Source organism: Chanos chanos, chromosome 13, assembly GCF_902362185.1.
Source record: "Chanos chanos chromosome 13, fChaCha1.1, whole genome shotgun sequence".
Taxonomy (NCBI): Eukaryota; Metazoa; Chordata; class Actinopteri; order Gonorynchiformes; family Chanidae; genus Chanos; species Chanos chanos.
The window spans coordinates 21,119,608-21,136,335 of NC_044507.1; the positions used below are offsets into that span (position 1 = coordinate 21,119,608).

Below are 16,728 nucleotides of genomic sequence, written 5' to 3' on the forward strand. Positions count from 1 at the left end.
ACTGTGTCTTTTTTGTTTGTTATGCTTTTTTTAAGTGCAAATATTAAGAGCTTGAAAAATATTCTGTCTGTGGAGAAACACACACACACACACAAAAAAAACAAACAAGATAACAGTCTCTGCAAATCATGCAAATATTAAATTAAAATTTAGGGTCAAAATTTGTACCAGAACTTGTCAAAGGATGAAGTCAGCAGGACACATGTGCAAAAAATAAGTGCATTTGTTTGAAAATACACGCAAAAAAAAATCATCAGAAATTCACTGTAATCTAACTGAAGAAAGTACCAGAACCAGAGAATGAATTTAATTTACACAAGGCAGCACTGGGTAAACACCATGGCACACAAAACAACAACAACAACAACAAAAGAAAGAGAACACGGTTTAGAAGAAATCATAAACGCTCTATAAAAATCTGTGTTTGGAAACACACACACACACACACACACACACGTAAAAGGTAAGACATAACCTAAAGCCTGAGTTTTAAACTGCTCTGTAATGGTGATTAAAGCTTAAGATGAGTTAGGGGCAGAATCAATTGGGAATCAAATGATTTTAGTAGCAATAGCTCATGAAATTTAGTCTTAGAACTGAAAATGAATTAAAAAAGAGAAAATACTGTCTGTAAGTCCAATTCTGGAGCTGATGATGAAATGATGAGAGCCAAAGCTAACTGTAAGAATGATGGTAAACAATAACAGCCCTAGACTTAACCATCTCCTGTCCTTTTAAACCGCTCTGTTAAAATCCCTCACAAGACACGCAGAACAGACTGAGTCCACAGCTTCAAACTCAACCTGATTCCATCATCCTTTTTTTCTTCTTTCCATTCATTTGTTTTTTTAAACAAACGACAGTGCGTTACAGCTGGGGCCTTCCTGAAAAGTGTTACCAAAACATTTTTTCTTGACAAAACAATCTCATGCACTTCAAGTCAACGTCACGACAAGCCTCTGTTTACATAAGCAGCAGTCATATACAAACTAAAGCCGCGACTGAGACATAGAGAACAAACACTGACAGGCTGTACATCATCCTTCAGCAGGGGCATTTGTAGAAGGTTTCTAGCTTCATCTTAATGCTCTCAAATGATCCACCTACCTTATGAAATAATAAATAAATCCAATCACATAGTGCAAATCTAGATTCTAAACAAATGCTCTTTTCTGTGCTAAGTCTAAAGGCAAAACCAGAGAAACTTGAGACAGGAGTGTTGTAACCCCCTTCTGAACGAACTGAGCCCTTTTCAGTTTTGTTGAACCTACAGCTGTCACTGGTGTGCAGCGTGGTCTGCCTAGGCCAGTATCTCAGAGATCCAGGACAGGGCCCCTCGGGGTGGGGGTGGGGGGGTCATGCATAGGTGGTGTCCCAGTGGGTCAACGTACGACAGGTGCTCAGTGGAGTCTCTGGAGAGGCCAGGTGTAGATCATGTCTGGGCCAAATGCAGCTCCTCCAGGCCGTGTTTGCCAAGGTGGTACCTGGCCAGGTCTTTCCTCGTCACCAGTCCCACAACCTGTCACAGCACAGAGCGCAAACGAAAAAACGTCACTATCACTTTACTGACAACTCACCACACCAAAACACTGAACAGCTCACCGGCCGCCAAATCGCAATGCAGGCGTTGGCTTGGCCCCGCCTCCTCTGAATCAGGGGCAGGATTTGATTTTCACTCACCTTGTTCTCACTGTCAACCACCACCAGGTGTCTCAGACCGAGAGCGCGGAATAACTTAAACACCCGGGGAAGAGAGGTTTCCTGCAAGCAATAAACCATATGTTTACCACATTTAATCCAAATTAGTTTAGCATATCACAAAAGAAAGACAAGTGAACGTTAAAAAAAAAAAAGAGGAATACTACTTCAAGAGTGGTTGCTAAAGAAGAATTTGTAATTTAACACACTGAAATCTTCAGGTATTTTAATATGTACTCTTCTAAAAGGGGACAACGGTGAACCAAGAGGTCAAAGTTCAAAGAAAAGCTTTCAGTTCACTTTTCACTTTGCGTTCACAATGTCTGTCCATGTGAACGAGGACTCAGACCCGTTGTCGGTTCACTTTAGCTCTGAGAAGGTCTCTGTTCACTTTTTATATTCATAACCATCTTTCACTGGAACTCAGACCACTTAACTGTACAGCAGCTATGAGAGTCACAAATGCAGAGATACAAGCAAACCAGGAGAGCTCTGCGCTATTAACCTCACCACACTGCAAACTTAACACAGGTTCAACTCAGAGCTACTAACCTCCATACACCACACTGCAAACTTAACACAGGTTCAACTCAGAGCTACTAACCTCCATACACCACACTGCCAACGTAACACAGGTTCAACTCAGTGCTAATAACCTCCATACACCACACTGCAAACTTAACACAGGTTCAACTCTGTGCTAATAACCTCCATACACCACACTGCAAACTTAACACAGTTCAACTCTGAGCCAATAACCTCCATACACCACACTACAAACTTAACACAGGTTCAACTCTGTGCTAATAACCTCCATACACCACACTGCAAACTTAACACAGGTTAAACTCAGAGCTAATAACCTCCATACACCACACTACAGACTTAACACAGGTTCAGCGCTGTGCTAATAACCTCCATACACCACACTTCAAACTTAACACAGGTTAAACTCAGAGCTAATAACCTCCATACACCACACTACAAACTTAACACAGGTTCAACTCAGAGCATCTCCAGAGACGGTGTGAACACGGCTCACTTCAGAGGGCCACCTGAGTTTGTCTAGAGCCATGACGTAAACGTGACGGCTCTGGTGAAACCACTCCACGTTGGCAGGTGTTGGCTGAAATGGGCCAAGGGTGAAAACACGCACGTTAAAAGGAGGCACATCAGAGCCGCCCAGGCCCCGGGGGGAAGGGCGACACGCCCTGCGGCCTGAGGTGTGCTGGCTAACGTACGCCGTACTGTTTACTGCTCAGACCTGAGGGACTGTGTATGGAGTAGGGTTCATGAACTCAGTCAGGTCCATCATACACTCCCGCTCGTCCTGAGAGACGTGGATGGACTGGATGGGGGGGAACCGTGGGTACGCGTCTCGGAAATCTTTCAGCTGGAGTTTCCGCTGACTGAGCCGGGAATGAGCGCGCTCCACAAACACCTGATGGATACACACACACACAAATATACAAACAGTCATAAGCTACACACATCCTCTTTACAAAACGACGACAAAGCAATCATGTTTTCTTTCTGATACTATATATTACATAATTCAAACAGCAGAGAGTAAATATTGAACCCAGATGTTTGTAGTTTGTTTTACCTTGTGTTTGAGCAGAACGATGAGCTGAGAGCGCAGAATCAATCCACAGATTTTCCCAGGCTGAGGAAAACAGCACAGCACAATAGTTAGAGAGAGACCCGTTTACAAACAAACAGAAAGTAGGTGGCAGGGGGGAAGAGACAGTTTTTTCGTGTGGGCGGTGGCACTTTAGGTGGGTAAATGGAAATACCTCGTCACTAGCGGCCATTTCCGTGACGACGGGGAAGCCGTTGTGATTGGTGGAGGTATTGCTGAGCACGTCCACGATGGTGCCAACTCTCTCCACTCTGTTAAAGCAGGTCACTGGAGAGCTCATGACCTCCCTGTTAGACAAAAACAGATTATTATAGATTTTTCATTAGATCTCACTGAGCCTTAATTACCGTACTTTTATCCTAACAAACAGAACCAATGCCCAATCAAAACTGACAGTACCTGGCTGTCAGCCAATGGGAGGTGGCTGGTGCTTCCCAGTGAAGGAATGGAACACTTTGCAATTTGATGTGTATGTCATACAGGCCCTGTAAAACACACACACACACACACACACACACACACACACACACACACACACACACACAATCACAAACACACACACAAACATAATTGTGTGGCTATGTTTTCTTTAACTGATACTATCAATATGCACCATTAATCATTTGTCATCAGTTCAATGACATCGACGTTTAAAACGAGACAAAGCCTAGGTACCTCTACAAAATAATCTCCAACGATCTTGGCCGTCATCAGCACTAGCATAATGGGCAGGCCGTAGGTGACGTTTCCGGTGGCTTCCATCATGATGACTGTTAGACTGAGGGTCATTCTAACAATGCCACCTACAAAACAAAAGATGGCATTCACGCTGGATCACACATGACTCATTCTCCTCCATCTCCCATTCTCAAAAAAAACCTCCAGCAGACAGCTCCAACTCGCCAAAAATGACGACAAGACCGCATTCCAGCTGCATTTACTGATCAGGACAAGGAAGTGAACAGCATGTCACAGGGACCAAGCTGCACTACAACACAAAACCATATAGAAGAAAAAAAAAGAAAAACAATGACTCACCCAGCTGAGCGGCTGCTCCCATCAGTGCATATTTGCCAGGATCTGCCCAGATCTGTCTCAGCACGCAGAAAAAAACAAAAACCAAACAGAACAAAAAAAAAGAGAGGGGAAAAAACAGAGCACACATGATAAATGTTTCTGAACATGTGAGTGGGTTTATGTCATAACAGTTAGGCATTGTTCACGGTTTTGTTTTGTGACTTTTCTGTTATTACTGGTTTTGTTCTTTTCTTTGACCCCTTTTCTCCATGTCACGGCCAATGCCTGGTACTAACCAGGCAACACGAAAACAAAAACAAAAACAAAAGGAAGAGAAAAACCATGTATAAAAGAGAAATGAATCTGTGTGTGAGTGTGAGAACCAAGCGACATTTCACGTTTTTTTTTTTTGTTTGTTTATTTTTGTTGCTGCTTTTCCCTCACATTTTGTTATGTCCAATCCCCTGTCGCCAGCATGGCACGACCTCTGTGGCAATCTGGGGGGATTAGGGACTACCGTGTGTCTCCTCTCTATCAGCCACCGCTGCTTTTCACCTGTCCATTTTCAAGCGTCTCCATGGGAACGTAGCGTGTGTGGAGGCCCATAACATTCCCCTGGGTTTGCATGTAAATGTGTAGGTGTGGTCCACTGTCACTAGGGGGCGCTGGGGTGTGAGGACAGGGAGAGAACCCTGCACGGCAGACTCTGCCAGAGCACGGCCAACCGCGCTCTTCAAAACCCAGTCGGCTGTAACGCTAAAAACTGGGCTTCCCCCAGCAATGGGGCACAGCGTAACGCACACGCCTCCCAGATGGCAGCATTTCACTGACCCCAGATCAGTCTGCGATATAAACAGAGTCTTGCTGAGCGCTGTGTGAGTGAACAGAAATGAGGGTGATGTGATCAGCACTCACTGTACTGTTGGTGGTGATGTAGGGAAGCAGAATGCCGAAAAGACGCCCCCACGCCGCCCCGATCAGCAGGGAGGGGATAAAGACCCCCGCAGACACGGTCAGGCCGTAAGTCCAGCACGCCAGGAAGAAATAGGTTAGAGTGAACATGCCCAGGGTCAGGGGGTTATATGAGCCTAAAGGAGAGAGAGTGAGAGAGAGAGAGAGAGAGTGCATTAGTATATGGACTGAAAACAGGGCGTGTCATTGCCTTCACATGATGTCTCCTATCAAATCTCAAACACTAGTGAACTCCACTGTTCTTAACACAGGGTGCAGTGTGACAGAACTGGGGCCTGTCTGTCTGCGGCGTGTGGAAAGCAGATGTGTACGAGTCCTATCTCTATGAGTATCACATCTGTACATGAAGAGTGTGTGATGAGGGCCATGTCAGTGTTCATTTCTCTGTCAGCTCAGAGTCTAGACTCTGAGTGTGAGTGTGTTGTGACACAGTGTGGGTCTCACTGGAAACTGTGTGTGGGGGTTTTGACTGTTCTGGGAAAGCCATCAGAGTGAGGTCCACTCAGGAGCGTGGGAGAGACCGAGATCTCTGCCAACAGTCCTGCTTCCTGCAGCCCTAAATCAGCCAAGAGCCTCTCCTCGCCAGACACGGTTTTTTTCTCTCTCTCTCTCACACACACACAGACACACACACGCACACACAGACAGAGCAAACCCCCTGACTCACACACAAACACACACAGGTGAACACTGTGAGCTCAGCAGACACAAATCAAACACGTGAGGTGAAACAAAATCCCAGGGGATGAGTTAGTGACCTCTGTTTGAGACGGATTCGCTCACACACTCTCACACACACACGGATTCTCTCACACACTCTCACACACACACGGATTCTCTCACACACACACAGATTCTCTCACATACTCTCACATACACACGGATTCTCTCACACACTCTCACATACACACGGATTCTCTCACATACACACGGATTCTTTCACATACACACGGATTCTTTCACATACACATGGGTTCTCTCACATACTCTCACATACACACGGATTCTCTCACACACACACACATACACAGGCACAAATGCATACACACACAGTGACACAGACACACACCTGCTGGATTGTGGAACAAACTCCTCACACTTCTCTCCGGTGTGTTGAAGAAGGCTGTTGCCATGGAGTTGTATTCACCATCAGCACAGAAGAGCTGCAGCACACAAACACAGGGAGTGAGAGCCTGCCTACCTGCATAACTACCTCACAGATCAGTCTCAGATCAGTTCTTAAAAAGCTCTGTTCCTAATACACTGCCAGCTTCTAGAACTACACTGATCTTGGATCAACATAAAATCAACAGCAAAAATGCATGGTGTCAATCATGACTAAGTGCACTTAAAAATTCTGCCACAAACAACACCAATTAAAGACACTTTCTTTTAATAAATACTTATTGTAAAAGTCATGTTTCTCAGTTAAAAGGGGAGGGAAAAATGAGGTGATGAGCTCCCAATTTTCTTGGTGCTTTTTTTTGCTCTAAAATCGTAGGCTTGCCTCAGAGGTCTACACTCTCAGACAGAATCACGCCTCACCAGTACCATCGACCCTAATGCTTTCTTATAAATGATGCTTCAAACTCGTACTGCAGCGAACCCCAAAAAATACCGAAGACTGGGCGTCGATGAGATCAGAAAACAGCCTAAAACAGCCTTTTCTATCTGAGGCAGCATCTCTGTCTGGGTAATAAAACCGCCACACGCCAGTCACCCGGGGCAACGTTTCCCAACACAGCTCGACAAGGCCGAGAAAACTCAAACGAAACAGATGGTAAACCAAAACAACAATGTCAGGCATTTCCAGCCGATCACAGATCCGGGTGCAGCGGTGCAGAGTTCAGTCACCTGTAGAGGGTAGGCCTCTGAATTCTCTTCCCCTAATGGCTGACAGTCGTTGGAGAAGTAGATCATGGCGAAGGACACGGCCGCTGTCACCGCGGCAACCAGCATGGCCTCCATCACTTGCAGGCAAGGCTTGTGGATGTACCTGTGCGGGCAGATGAGAGATCGGGTCTGAAGGTGGGGTCAGGAGCGGGTCAATAGGTCGGCGGCGGGGCAGAAAGGCGAGTCTGTCATCTTACCTGATGCGGAGTATCGTCAACCAGTAATTCAGGAAGTTAAAGAGTGCCCCGAGCAACCCACCTACAGAGGAGAGGGGAAAAGAACGAGAATTTGGTCAAACACACACGAAAAAAAAAAAGTGACACTTTCTTGGTTATTGTTCACAAACCAGGAGAAGTGAAGTGTTATTCTCACCGATGGCTCCCATGATGATGAAAAGAGGTATCTCATACAGGTTATAGGTCACACTCTGGAAACAGACAAGAACAGGCACAATGACACACACAACACACATCACAGCTACAGAAGCTTTAAAACAACTATGAGGATTTTCAGGTTCTGTGAGGGAATTTCATTACACAACGACATAATGCACAGTTTGTTTACCGCTGCTTTGGTGGTATTACAATAAGCATCTGAACAGATTTCAGGTCTATGAGAAAAAACATTATCCTGAACTTTGCTACAGATTTAAGGGAGGAGAGAGTGAGAGAGAGAGGGGGGGGGGGTGAGAGAGAGAGAGAGAGAGAGAGAGAGAGAGAGAGAGAGAGAGAGGTACTTACATCACCGACGAAGCGGCCGAAGTTGATGAGACCAGGGTTGGAGAGTTCACCAGTTTTCCCATGGTAGATACTCAGGAAAAAGTTCAGAGTGAACGTAGAGATCATGGAGGCAAAGAACTGGGAGAGCAAACAAGAGAAAAGGTGGAGTTTTTTTTTTTTTTAAAGTCTGTCTCGCTCAGAGAGAAACCGTATGCTCCTTTCCGTCAAAGCCCTGAAAACACTCACGATTCTCCATGTTAACATCTGGTTCCAGAAAGAAGCTCCTTCCTCTAAACTGAAGAGAACCCCGCCTGGAACGAGGAGAGGAAAAAAAAAACACTGTCAGAGGAAGAGTGATGGTCAGAGGAAGAGTGATGGCTGAGAGACAGCATCCTCAGATCACGTCGGCTTTGATCTGGCATGATTTTATGTGGTAAACTGGATACAGCCCTGGTCTTGTCTAGCTGGTCATGTCTGTCAGTCATTCTGATACAGCCTTAAGGCAGCTGGAGAGGGGAGAAAACCCAGCTCTCGCTGAGACCCCTTTTCCTTTTAGTTCCCAAGGGCGGAACGTCACCTGGACTACCACACGGCCGCATCGTACAGCACAGCTTCAAAAGGTGAACAGACGCAGAACACATTACCCCGCTGCTTTTTTCCTTCACCTCTCTTTCCCCTTTGGTATTTGACAGGGATGGGGAAGGGAGTGTAAAAAGTCAAAGTTTCACTAAGTGTGCTAGGCTTTTTGTTTGATGCGAATCGTGGGGTGTGTCTCACCGACGGGAGCGCCGAAAGCAGCCGAGACTCCAGCGGCGGCGCCGGCAGACACGAAATCTCGCTTCTCCGTGTCTCTGCGGAAATACTCAAAGATCTGAATGGGAAACAAAGACCGTTCGGTGTCAAAGTTCACTCTCGGGTCAAACCAACAGCTATGGCGAGGAAAGGTCACGCTCGACACTGACCTTAAAGTCTCTTTTCAGTGAGGTGCTCCTGCCCTGGGAGACGCCAGCGGCCACCACTGCCCCTGAGTGAATCATCGGACCTTCCTGTGAGGAGGGAGTCAGGGAGGGAGAGAACCATGACAACAAACACTGTCTGACACCTTCTCTGACAAACGACATTCTACAGCTATCAATACATAAAAAGATTTTTTTAAAAAAAAAGCAATGAAAAAGTAAAGCGATTCATAAAACTAAGAACCTGTCGTTTCTTTTCTGGTTACCTTTCCGACAGCGAGTCCTCCCGCCACAGAGCAGATTACACCACACACTTTCACCACCAGGGTCTGAGGAGAGAAACTGGAGCTCAGTAAATCTGCCCACGCTACACAGTTAAACGCTGACGCCAACCATACTGATACACAGCTCCATCTCAAACAGCAAAGAAAGGATTTCAGTTCAAAATAACGCCTTTCATGTGAGTCACCAGCCAGGACCATAATGAGGCAAATAAGTAAAGCCACTCCAGCGATGAACCAATTAAAACTTTGAGCAAACGGTTCTTTGAATGTGGTTTGGTTTGTATTCTGCCTGTCTTGGAAGTTGCTTTGGATAAAAGCATCTGCTAAATAAACAAATGTAGAGGTAAAAATAAACGGATGCATTCAGTCTGAGAGAAGGAGTAGCTCTTCTCTTTCTGCTGGTCAGAGCAGACAGATCATGCCTGGAATCAGGTTATAAGTCAAGTCGCTCTGAGTATTAGAGTTATGCCAACCACTCAGAACCTTTGAGGAAAGAAAGAAAACCTAAACAGACAAACTGGGTACGAGTTGTGCTGAGTGCATGGTTGAGAAATTCCTAAGAGGGCAGTGTCACTCAAACTGGCCCACCCCCTGCACCGAAAAAAACAAAAAACAAAAAAACGTTACCTTCAGTCGGACGACTCGTGGAATCTTCACTCCGTTAAGGTAGCATTTTATCTGAGGAATTCCACTGCCTGCAGCCACGGGCTGAGACGCAGAAAGAGAACCGTAAGACTGGGATCAGCTCAAATGATTGGTGACAAAAGCCCGAATAATAACAACAACAACAACAACATAAAACAACTGTAAACTTCATAAAAGAAGCAGAAAGTAATGCTTAAAATGCAGTGAAAACAAAGACAACTTTGTCAAAGAGAGAAAAAAAATATACATATACAGAATACCTCAAAAAAAGCCACTATGAGAGAGCCAAGCATGACAAAGGCAGAATTCAGCACTGCCCACAGAATCAGAGAGATGGACAAGCCTCCTACTTCAGTGAACTTTTCTATGTCTGAAAACTTGGTTAAAGAATTGTCAAAAGCCTCAAAATAAGTAAACAAGGTTGTAAGCATATTTGCAGGAAAAGCAAACAGGTTTGAATACTTCACACAAAGCTGTGGATGAGCACTAATCTGAGTGTTTGTATGGTTTGTATTTTGGTTTGTATTTTCCTTCAGTTAAAAGTCACTTTGGATAAAAGGGTTAGCTAATTGAATAAATATAATGTAATGTAATGTAAAGTTGTATTTGCTGCCATTTCCTCCTAATAGTTACGGTCGATCTCATAAGACAAACCATAGGACATTCACTGCTCATCCACCAATAATCTGAGCCAATCACATGGCAGAATTTAAGGGCCTAACCACTCCGAGGGAAGGATACTCTGTTTGACCACTGAGTACTTCACACCAGCCAGTTTCTCCACGGTTATGTCAATGAAACAGGCAATGAGTCCAGTGATGAAGCCGATGAGTCCACAGATCACCCAGCGACTGATCTCCAGACATCTGAAACTCTACAGTAAAGAGACGTCCATCAGAACACGCTCAACTCTCAAATTAAGTTAACATAACTACGTCGTCAAGGAGACGCTCTCTCAGGTCATCTGGAGTGCGCAGCACAGGAAAACAACACTTTGAATGGAGAAGATATTCACAAAACGATCTTCACTCAGTCACGTTACTGACCACATAACTCATGCGTCTCTCCTCTTCCAGAAACAGCTGATTTTCACTGTTGTCATAGTCGAGGCTCTGAAACAAGACACAAACAGCAGTGTGATGGGGAACACAGGCATCATTTAACATGGCAAACTTAAAATGTTCTTTAAGAAACAGATAGAAAAACGACACAGTGAAGAAGAAAGAAGTCATGAGGAGGAGTTCAGATCAATGACAAAGTTTAGCATACGCAGCGGAGAGACTGAACAGAGAAGCCATCCAGCCCTGAGGTTTCAAAGTGCTCCTTTCTGAAAGGAGTCAGTGCGCTGCCAAAGATCACGTCACGTTAATGAGATTTCACCTCATATTTAAGGGAGAGCAGCTTCTCGTTGTGAGGGATCTCTCTTGGTCTGCCTCTCGCAGAGTCCTGTTTGACAAGAAGGAAAAGATGATCTAGTCCAGTAAAGCAAATTAGTCAAATGAAGCATGTTCATGCTGCTTGTTTTAAGGGCAGGCAAAATCAAGCCGGATCCTTTAGTAAATATCCAGGCAAGCAAATCTTTCTTAGCCCATGCCAGCAACATTGGGAAACCCAGCTCACTAAAACTAAACAGAATTAAAAATAAGCCAGATTGGATGATGGATCTTAAGAGTCATGGAAATTTCCAGAATTCTGGCTGGCTGACCGGATGAGTCAGGAGACCTGGATCACAGACGGCTACTATTTGTTTTTTAAGGAAGCGGAAAAATGTACATCCATATCTAATGAGGGACTCAGACTGTGACCTGACATGAGACAGATAACCCTCTCTGCTATGCGGTGTGTGCATTTCAGAACTGTGGAAGCATTGTTTCTAGACGTCAGTGAGAGAGCTGTTGACAAACAGTTCAGATGAGGATACTTTTATGAGCACGTCTGCGAAGACTTAAAAATGAAGAAGAAGAAGCTAAAATATTACCTCTTCTGACGTAATGTCCTCCTCCAGATCCACGGTACTCAGCCTGCCTATGTGAAAAATACCTCCCCCCGAAGACTACGGACCAAAAACATTCAATCAAGGAATCTACCGTTACATGCTGAAAACACCAAGCAATGCGTCTGTGCCCCCCCCCCCCCCCCCCGACCTTTTAGATAAAGGGGCCTAACCATTTATATTCCTAACACTTATATTCCCAACAGTGTTTGATGCTATTGCGTTAAATCGTAACGTAATAAAACGTCAGCGAACATCACATCAAAACTTAATACTGAAACTATGCGAAATAGGAAGTTGGGGTATCCAGAGTTGCGCAGCTTGTCAGCTCTTCAGCTGGCGTGAAACAGCATCTCTGTGGTCTTAACATGCTCTTTCAAAGCTCATTGACTGTGGGTTCAACTATGGTTAATCAATTAAAAATGGCATTCAACTATAACAACATTTTCAGCTGTCGGCATGCTTTACGCTTTTGTAATCGGATAGGGCTGCATGCTGACTACTGCATGCACAACGTTTCCTTCTCGTAAACGGTTTCACGCAAAAAAACAGCTTGTTGAGTAAAGGCTCCTCAGCCGGCAGTGAGAGGACTTGACAATTACAACCAAAACATTTGCTTGAACTAAGTGAATGCACAGGCATAATGTAGTCAGCCGGTTTTTAGCTGACTAGCATCGTTAGCTACCTGTCTCGTATATCGGACTTCTTCTGCTGCTCCGTTCAGCAGCGGTGTTGTCTCCCCGCGGGCCGAATCTTCACCTCGGCCAGACCACGACACTTTCTTTGTTATGTTGGCCATGCTTACGGGTGATAGCTTCAAATCGCACGGATGCAAATTTCTTTCAAAATCTACAACTGAAACTACCAAACTCTCCCGTACAAAGTGTCCCCATGACTAACAATCATAAGGAATCTCGTGACAATTTCTACGGACAGTAGATAGGCTCAAAAATAGGAAGCAGCGCGGCATTGGTGGGAAATGTAGTTTCGTTGCTGACTTCACTAAAATACGTTTGAGGGAGCATAATTCGATCTATGAGTGATAATACCTATTTAAAATCACAGACAACCGTGTATACTTGACCATGTGTACTTCGCACTGCTCTTCTAATGGACAGTCATGGCAATATAATCATAATTACATAACCTATTCTAAAATATAGATTTGCGTAAGCCCTGCATACCCAGCCGCTGATATGCTTCGACCATGGATTAACATTAACTTGTCCAAAACAGGAACCTAATTAACTCACCGAACACATTTATATTGAGGGAGTGTAAGCAATGTTTCCCCTTTGATAAAAATTTTATTCGTGCAACAGGGGTATGTGATATTTACAAATTACAAGAGCAGATGATAATGTACATTTGTTCAATGTTTGTTCAATGTTTTTCTGATACACTTCCAATGTGTCCCAGTGTTTACATTGGATGGCAATCCTAGTGCTGGAAAAAAGGCAGCCGTTTCTAATCACTTGTATTTTTCCATCATGCCAAGATGCTAAATCGAGTGGCCCCCTATGTCAGAATTTAGTCTGTCAGTATTCTACTGCACTCCATTACCTAATCTCAGCCAATGTCTGTGACATTTTCATAAAATACAAACTTTTTATTTAAATGTTGCCTCAGTATTAACAGGGGTGTTCGAATACTTAAGGGACATCTTTGTAGGGTATTTTGCGTGAAATTAGATTTACGTGAAAAGTACGATGAGAGGGGCACACCTCTTGAATCTTAACATGTAATTAACTTTTAAAAAATAGTTCTGATCCTTTTGTGTTGACATCAGATACAATGTTCCAAGCATTCACAGCTGACTTGCTGAACGGAGCCATGCAACTGATCCACATCATCCAGGGTCAGCACCGCTCCTCTGGGCAGTCCTCTACCTGTGGCAACCCCGGATACCTCGCCAGGGGTCAAGACTCGGGACCACAAAGCAAAACCTGCCAGTCTGCCCACGAAAGCTTCGGCGATGTCAAAGCCACCTCCCACTGTATCCTGCTCCTGTCCTAAAACCATGAACCCCCCGGAAGGAATTTCGTAGCCTTTCTGGAACTTTGAACCGGTGGAGGTCAGGCGGCGGTCTGTGTAATGCCAAAATCGTCCCTCAATGGAGGACCATATGACGCAGATGTGGTGCCAGCGGCCATCCAGAATATTCCCAATGGATAGTTCGCGGTATGCGGGATCACCAATCACGAAATCCATGCTACCTTGTATGCTTGAGTTGCGACCATAGAGGACCAACTTGTTGTCATTGTCCTCGGTGGCGTAAGACAGCAACGTGCCAACATAATCTGCATCCACTTTCAGCCACGTACAGATTGATATCTCATGAATTCCAGCAGAGAAACCCTTCCGGAAAGTAACATAGTTTTGCGCCGATGCAGATGGGAACAGGAGCGCCGAATGTACATTGCATACTGTGAAATATGATAAAGTGGTTAAAGTCAAGGTAAAACGCGATCATCAGCACAGCTTTACTGTTTAAGATTTAAATACAGATGTGCCAGATTAAATTAATGGAATGGAATGGACTGGATTAAAAATCTCTTTAAGATCTCACAAGTATTACAAACAAAACAATATCATTTGCAGCACCCATCAGTCTGTCAGGAAAATGGTACCTTTAGTAAAATCTGTTTTCCCTCCTCTTGTTGCTCAGATAAATAAAGAAAGAAAGAAAATGAGGAGCTTTTGTAAATGTGTTCTGCAGATGTGACAGTAACTCTGAGATGCTCAGACTGGGATTACCAGACTCAAGAATGTTGCTAGTTTCCAAGGACTCTCAGTAAATTCCTCTCTCTCGATGTTGTTTGAGTCGAATTACAAATATGGGAGAATGCAAAATTCTTACTGCCCAGATTGCTGAAAATATTTAAGATAACTCTTGAGAACTTTTGCTTTCAACCTTTGTAGTTAATGTAATCTCTGTAAGATTAAATCTAAGTGCATATTTAAAGCGTGTATTCAAAATAACACTGTTATTTTGTGAAATGAATATTTAAAATAATACTCTCTCCATGTGGATCATTTACAATGCCCTGAGTAACATATGGGTTCAAAACCTGTTTCTTTGGGTACATACTTGATGCTGCTTTCTTTGGTATGTGGTGCTGCGGAATCTTGTGTCTGAGTGGAAGCTGCAGGAGGCTCTGGATCTGTGAATGTTCCTTGGGTAGAGCTGGAGGCTCTGGAGGCAGCGTGCTGGTCTGTGCAGATCCCTGTTTCCTGTCTCTCAGCCTGCGGCCTTCTGGGAAAACTCGTGGTTGTGAGGTGGAAGTGAAAGGAAGAAGCCTGTTTCTCACTCTGTCCTCTTTAGAAACTTTGGGCTGGACTTTGGGCTTAACTCTCTTTGTCAGCATGGCAGGGACAAGACCTTGTGGAGTACGGTTAGACGTGAGAGGGTCCTCAGAGCGTGGAGACCCTGTGCTGGAGAAAACACCAGCTCTCTGCATGGCCTGGATTTGTTCGCTCAGCTGTTTCATCTGCTCCTGCTGCTGTGTGAGGGCGTCTTGGAGGACACCAATCCCACTCTGAACCTCCTCCTTGTACGCCTCCATGGAACCAGTGAGATTCCGTTGCTCACGGAGCTCCTGTGTTAGGTTTGCAATCACTGTCCTGTGCTCCTGGACATGTCTGTGGTTGAGCCTGTTGTTCTCTCTTAGGGCTCTTTCCACATTAGCCAGTCTCAGGTCCAGCCTCTTTGTCTTCTTCTGGAACTTCTTAGACCAGGACTTAAGGGAACTGAGGTCCTGGTCTGCTGAGGCTTTGAATGACTGAAAGTCTCTGGACAGGCTCTCATACTGCTGGGTAAGTAATTGGAAGCGGGTGTCTATGCTGTAGGAGATGTTGTAGTTTTCAGCAATGCTTTGAAGATGGTTGAGGGTGACCTCTTGAAATCTCCTGAACTACGATGACAGATCCAATCAAACATCAGTTAGTGCAAGTGAACAGTTCATAGCATAACACAACAGTTCTTTTAATTGCTTTACAGATTTTCATTGACCTATTTTTAGCTCATCGTTATGCTCCGGAGAGTTTGAAGATACAGATTATGTGAGAGTGCTACTAAAGCACAAACCTGTTCATCCAGTCTCCTCAGCCTCTGGTATAGGGGCTTCCTCACTTCCATTTGCCCTGGTACCTGTTCTGAGGTCTGCCGAACACAGAGGTAAACTATGATCATGAAGAGGCCAGGAGTGACTCTCCTACACATCATAATGATCAGGGTACAAGAGCTTGCTTCTCTATCAGGTTCTGCAGAATGAAGATCTGTCGGAGTTCACAGTTAGGTTTTATACAGAGGGGAAACAAACTACTAAGGGCTGGGATGAATGACCCTCCCATCGCCACAGCTTCCAAATCCTCAGCAGAGAGAATTTAGAGCTGCAAGATGGCTTTAGCAGAACAGGCTTTTGCTCACACACACACACACACACACGAGCGCACACACACACTCTCTTCTGTGTACGAACACACACCCACCCACACATAGGAATTCACATATGTGCGTACATAGGTACATATGTAGATTAAAAAAAAAATCTAATTTATCAGATTCTGTTTTATATATTTGATAGAGAATTAAAAAAATGATTTTTAACATTGTCATTGCATTTTTGTCACTGCGTCATTGCTTTGATTTTTCATTGGGAATGTGGGTGTGTTTGGTCATGAATCACTGAAGCTGAACAGAACGAGATACAGCGAGGCAGAGACGTGCCAAGAGTGGACCGGATAAAAGTGAAGGTGAAAAAAATGTAACTGTGCAAAACTGGGCCACATCTCACTCACTCTCTCATTTGTCTCTGTGGCAGGGGATTACTTTACATAACGCATAACGGCCTGAATGAAGGACATCCCATAAAGGGATAGAGTGCCTCATGATCCTAACAGCCGAACT

At 44.6% G+C, this 16,728-nt stretch overlaps 2 protein-coding genes across 3 annotated transcripts; both read right to left on the reverse strand.

Moving 5' to 3' along the window:
• Nucleotides 1-797: 797 nt before the first annotated feature.
• clcn7 (chloride channel 7) lies at nt 798-12,671 on the reverse strand. 2 transcript variants are annotated; one of them, XM_030790332.1, is made up of 25 exons: nt 12,505-12,671; nt 11,805-11,879; nt 11,207-11,272; nt 10,873-10,938; nt 10,568-10,700; nt 10,087-10,196; nt 9,809-9,889; nt 9,164-9,226; nt 8,904-8,987; nt 8,719-8,812; nt 8,188-8,252; nt 7,963-8,079; nt 7,595-7,649; nt 7,420-7,480; nt 7,184-7,325; nt 6,399-6,492; nt 5,273-5,445; nt 4,379-4,430; nt 4,016-4,143; nt 3,740-3,825; nt 3,495-3,627; nt 3,305-3,364; nt 2,963-3,139; nt 1,681-1,761; nt 798-1,519 (listed from the first exon to the last, which is right to left on the reverse strand). In XM_030790332.1, the coding sequence occupies exons 1-25, from the start codon at nt 12,616-12,618 to the stop codon at nt 1,433-1,435; spliced, it is 2,397 nt and encodes a 798-aa protein (XP_030646192.1). In that variant the 5' UTR covers nt 12,619-12,671; the 3' UTR covers nt 798-1,432. The 2 variants fall into 2 exon arrangements, with proteins under 2 accessions (XP_030646192.1, XP_030646193.1); XM_030790333.1 differs by having other exon boundaries at nt 12,502-12,671.
• A 933-nt stretch (nt 12,672-13,604) lies between these two features.
• On the reverse strand, nt 13,605-16,041 carry ptx4 (pentraxin 4, long). The gene is made up of 3 exons (XM_030789761.1): nt 15,907-16,041; nt 14,911-15,733; nt 13,605-14,245 (listed from the first exon to the last, which is right to left on the reverse strand). Exons 1-3 carry the CDS (start codon nt 16,039-16,041, stop codon nt 13,605-13,607), a joined length of 1,599 nt encoding a protein of 532 aa, XP_030645621.1.
• Between the last annotated feature and the right edge of the window lie 687 nt (nt 16,042-16,728).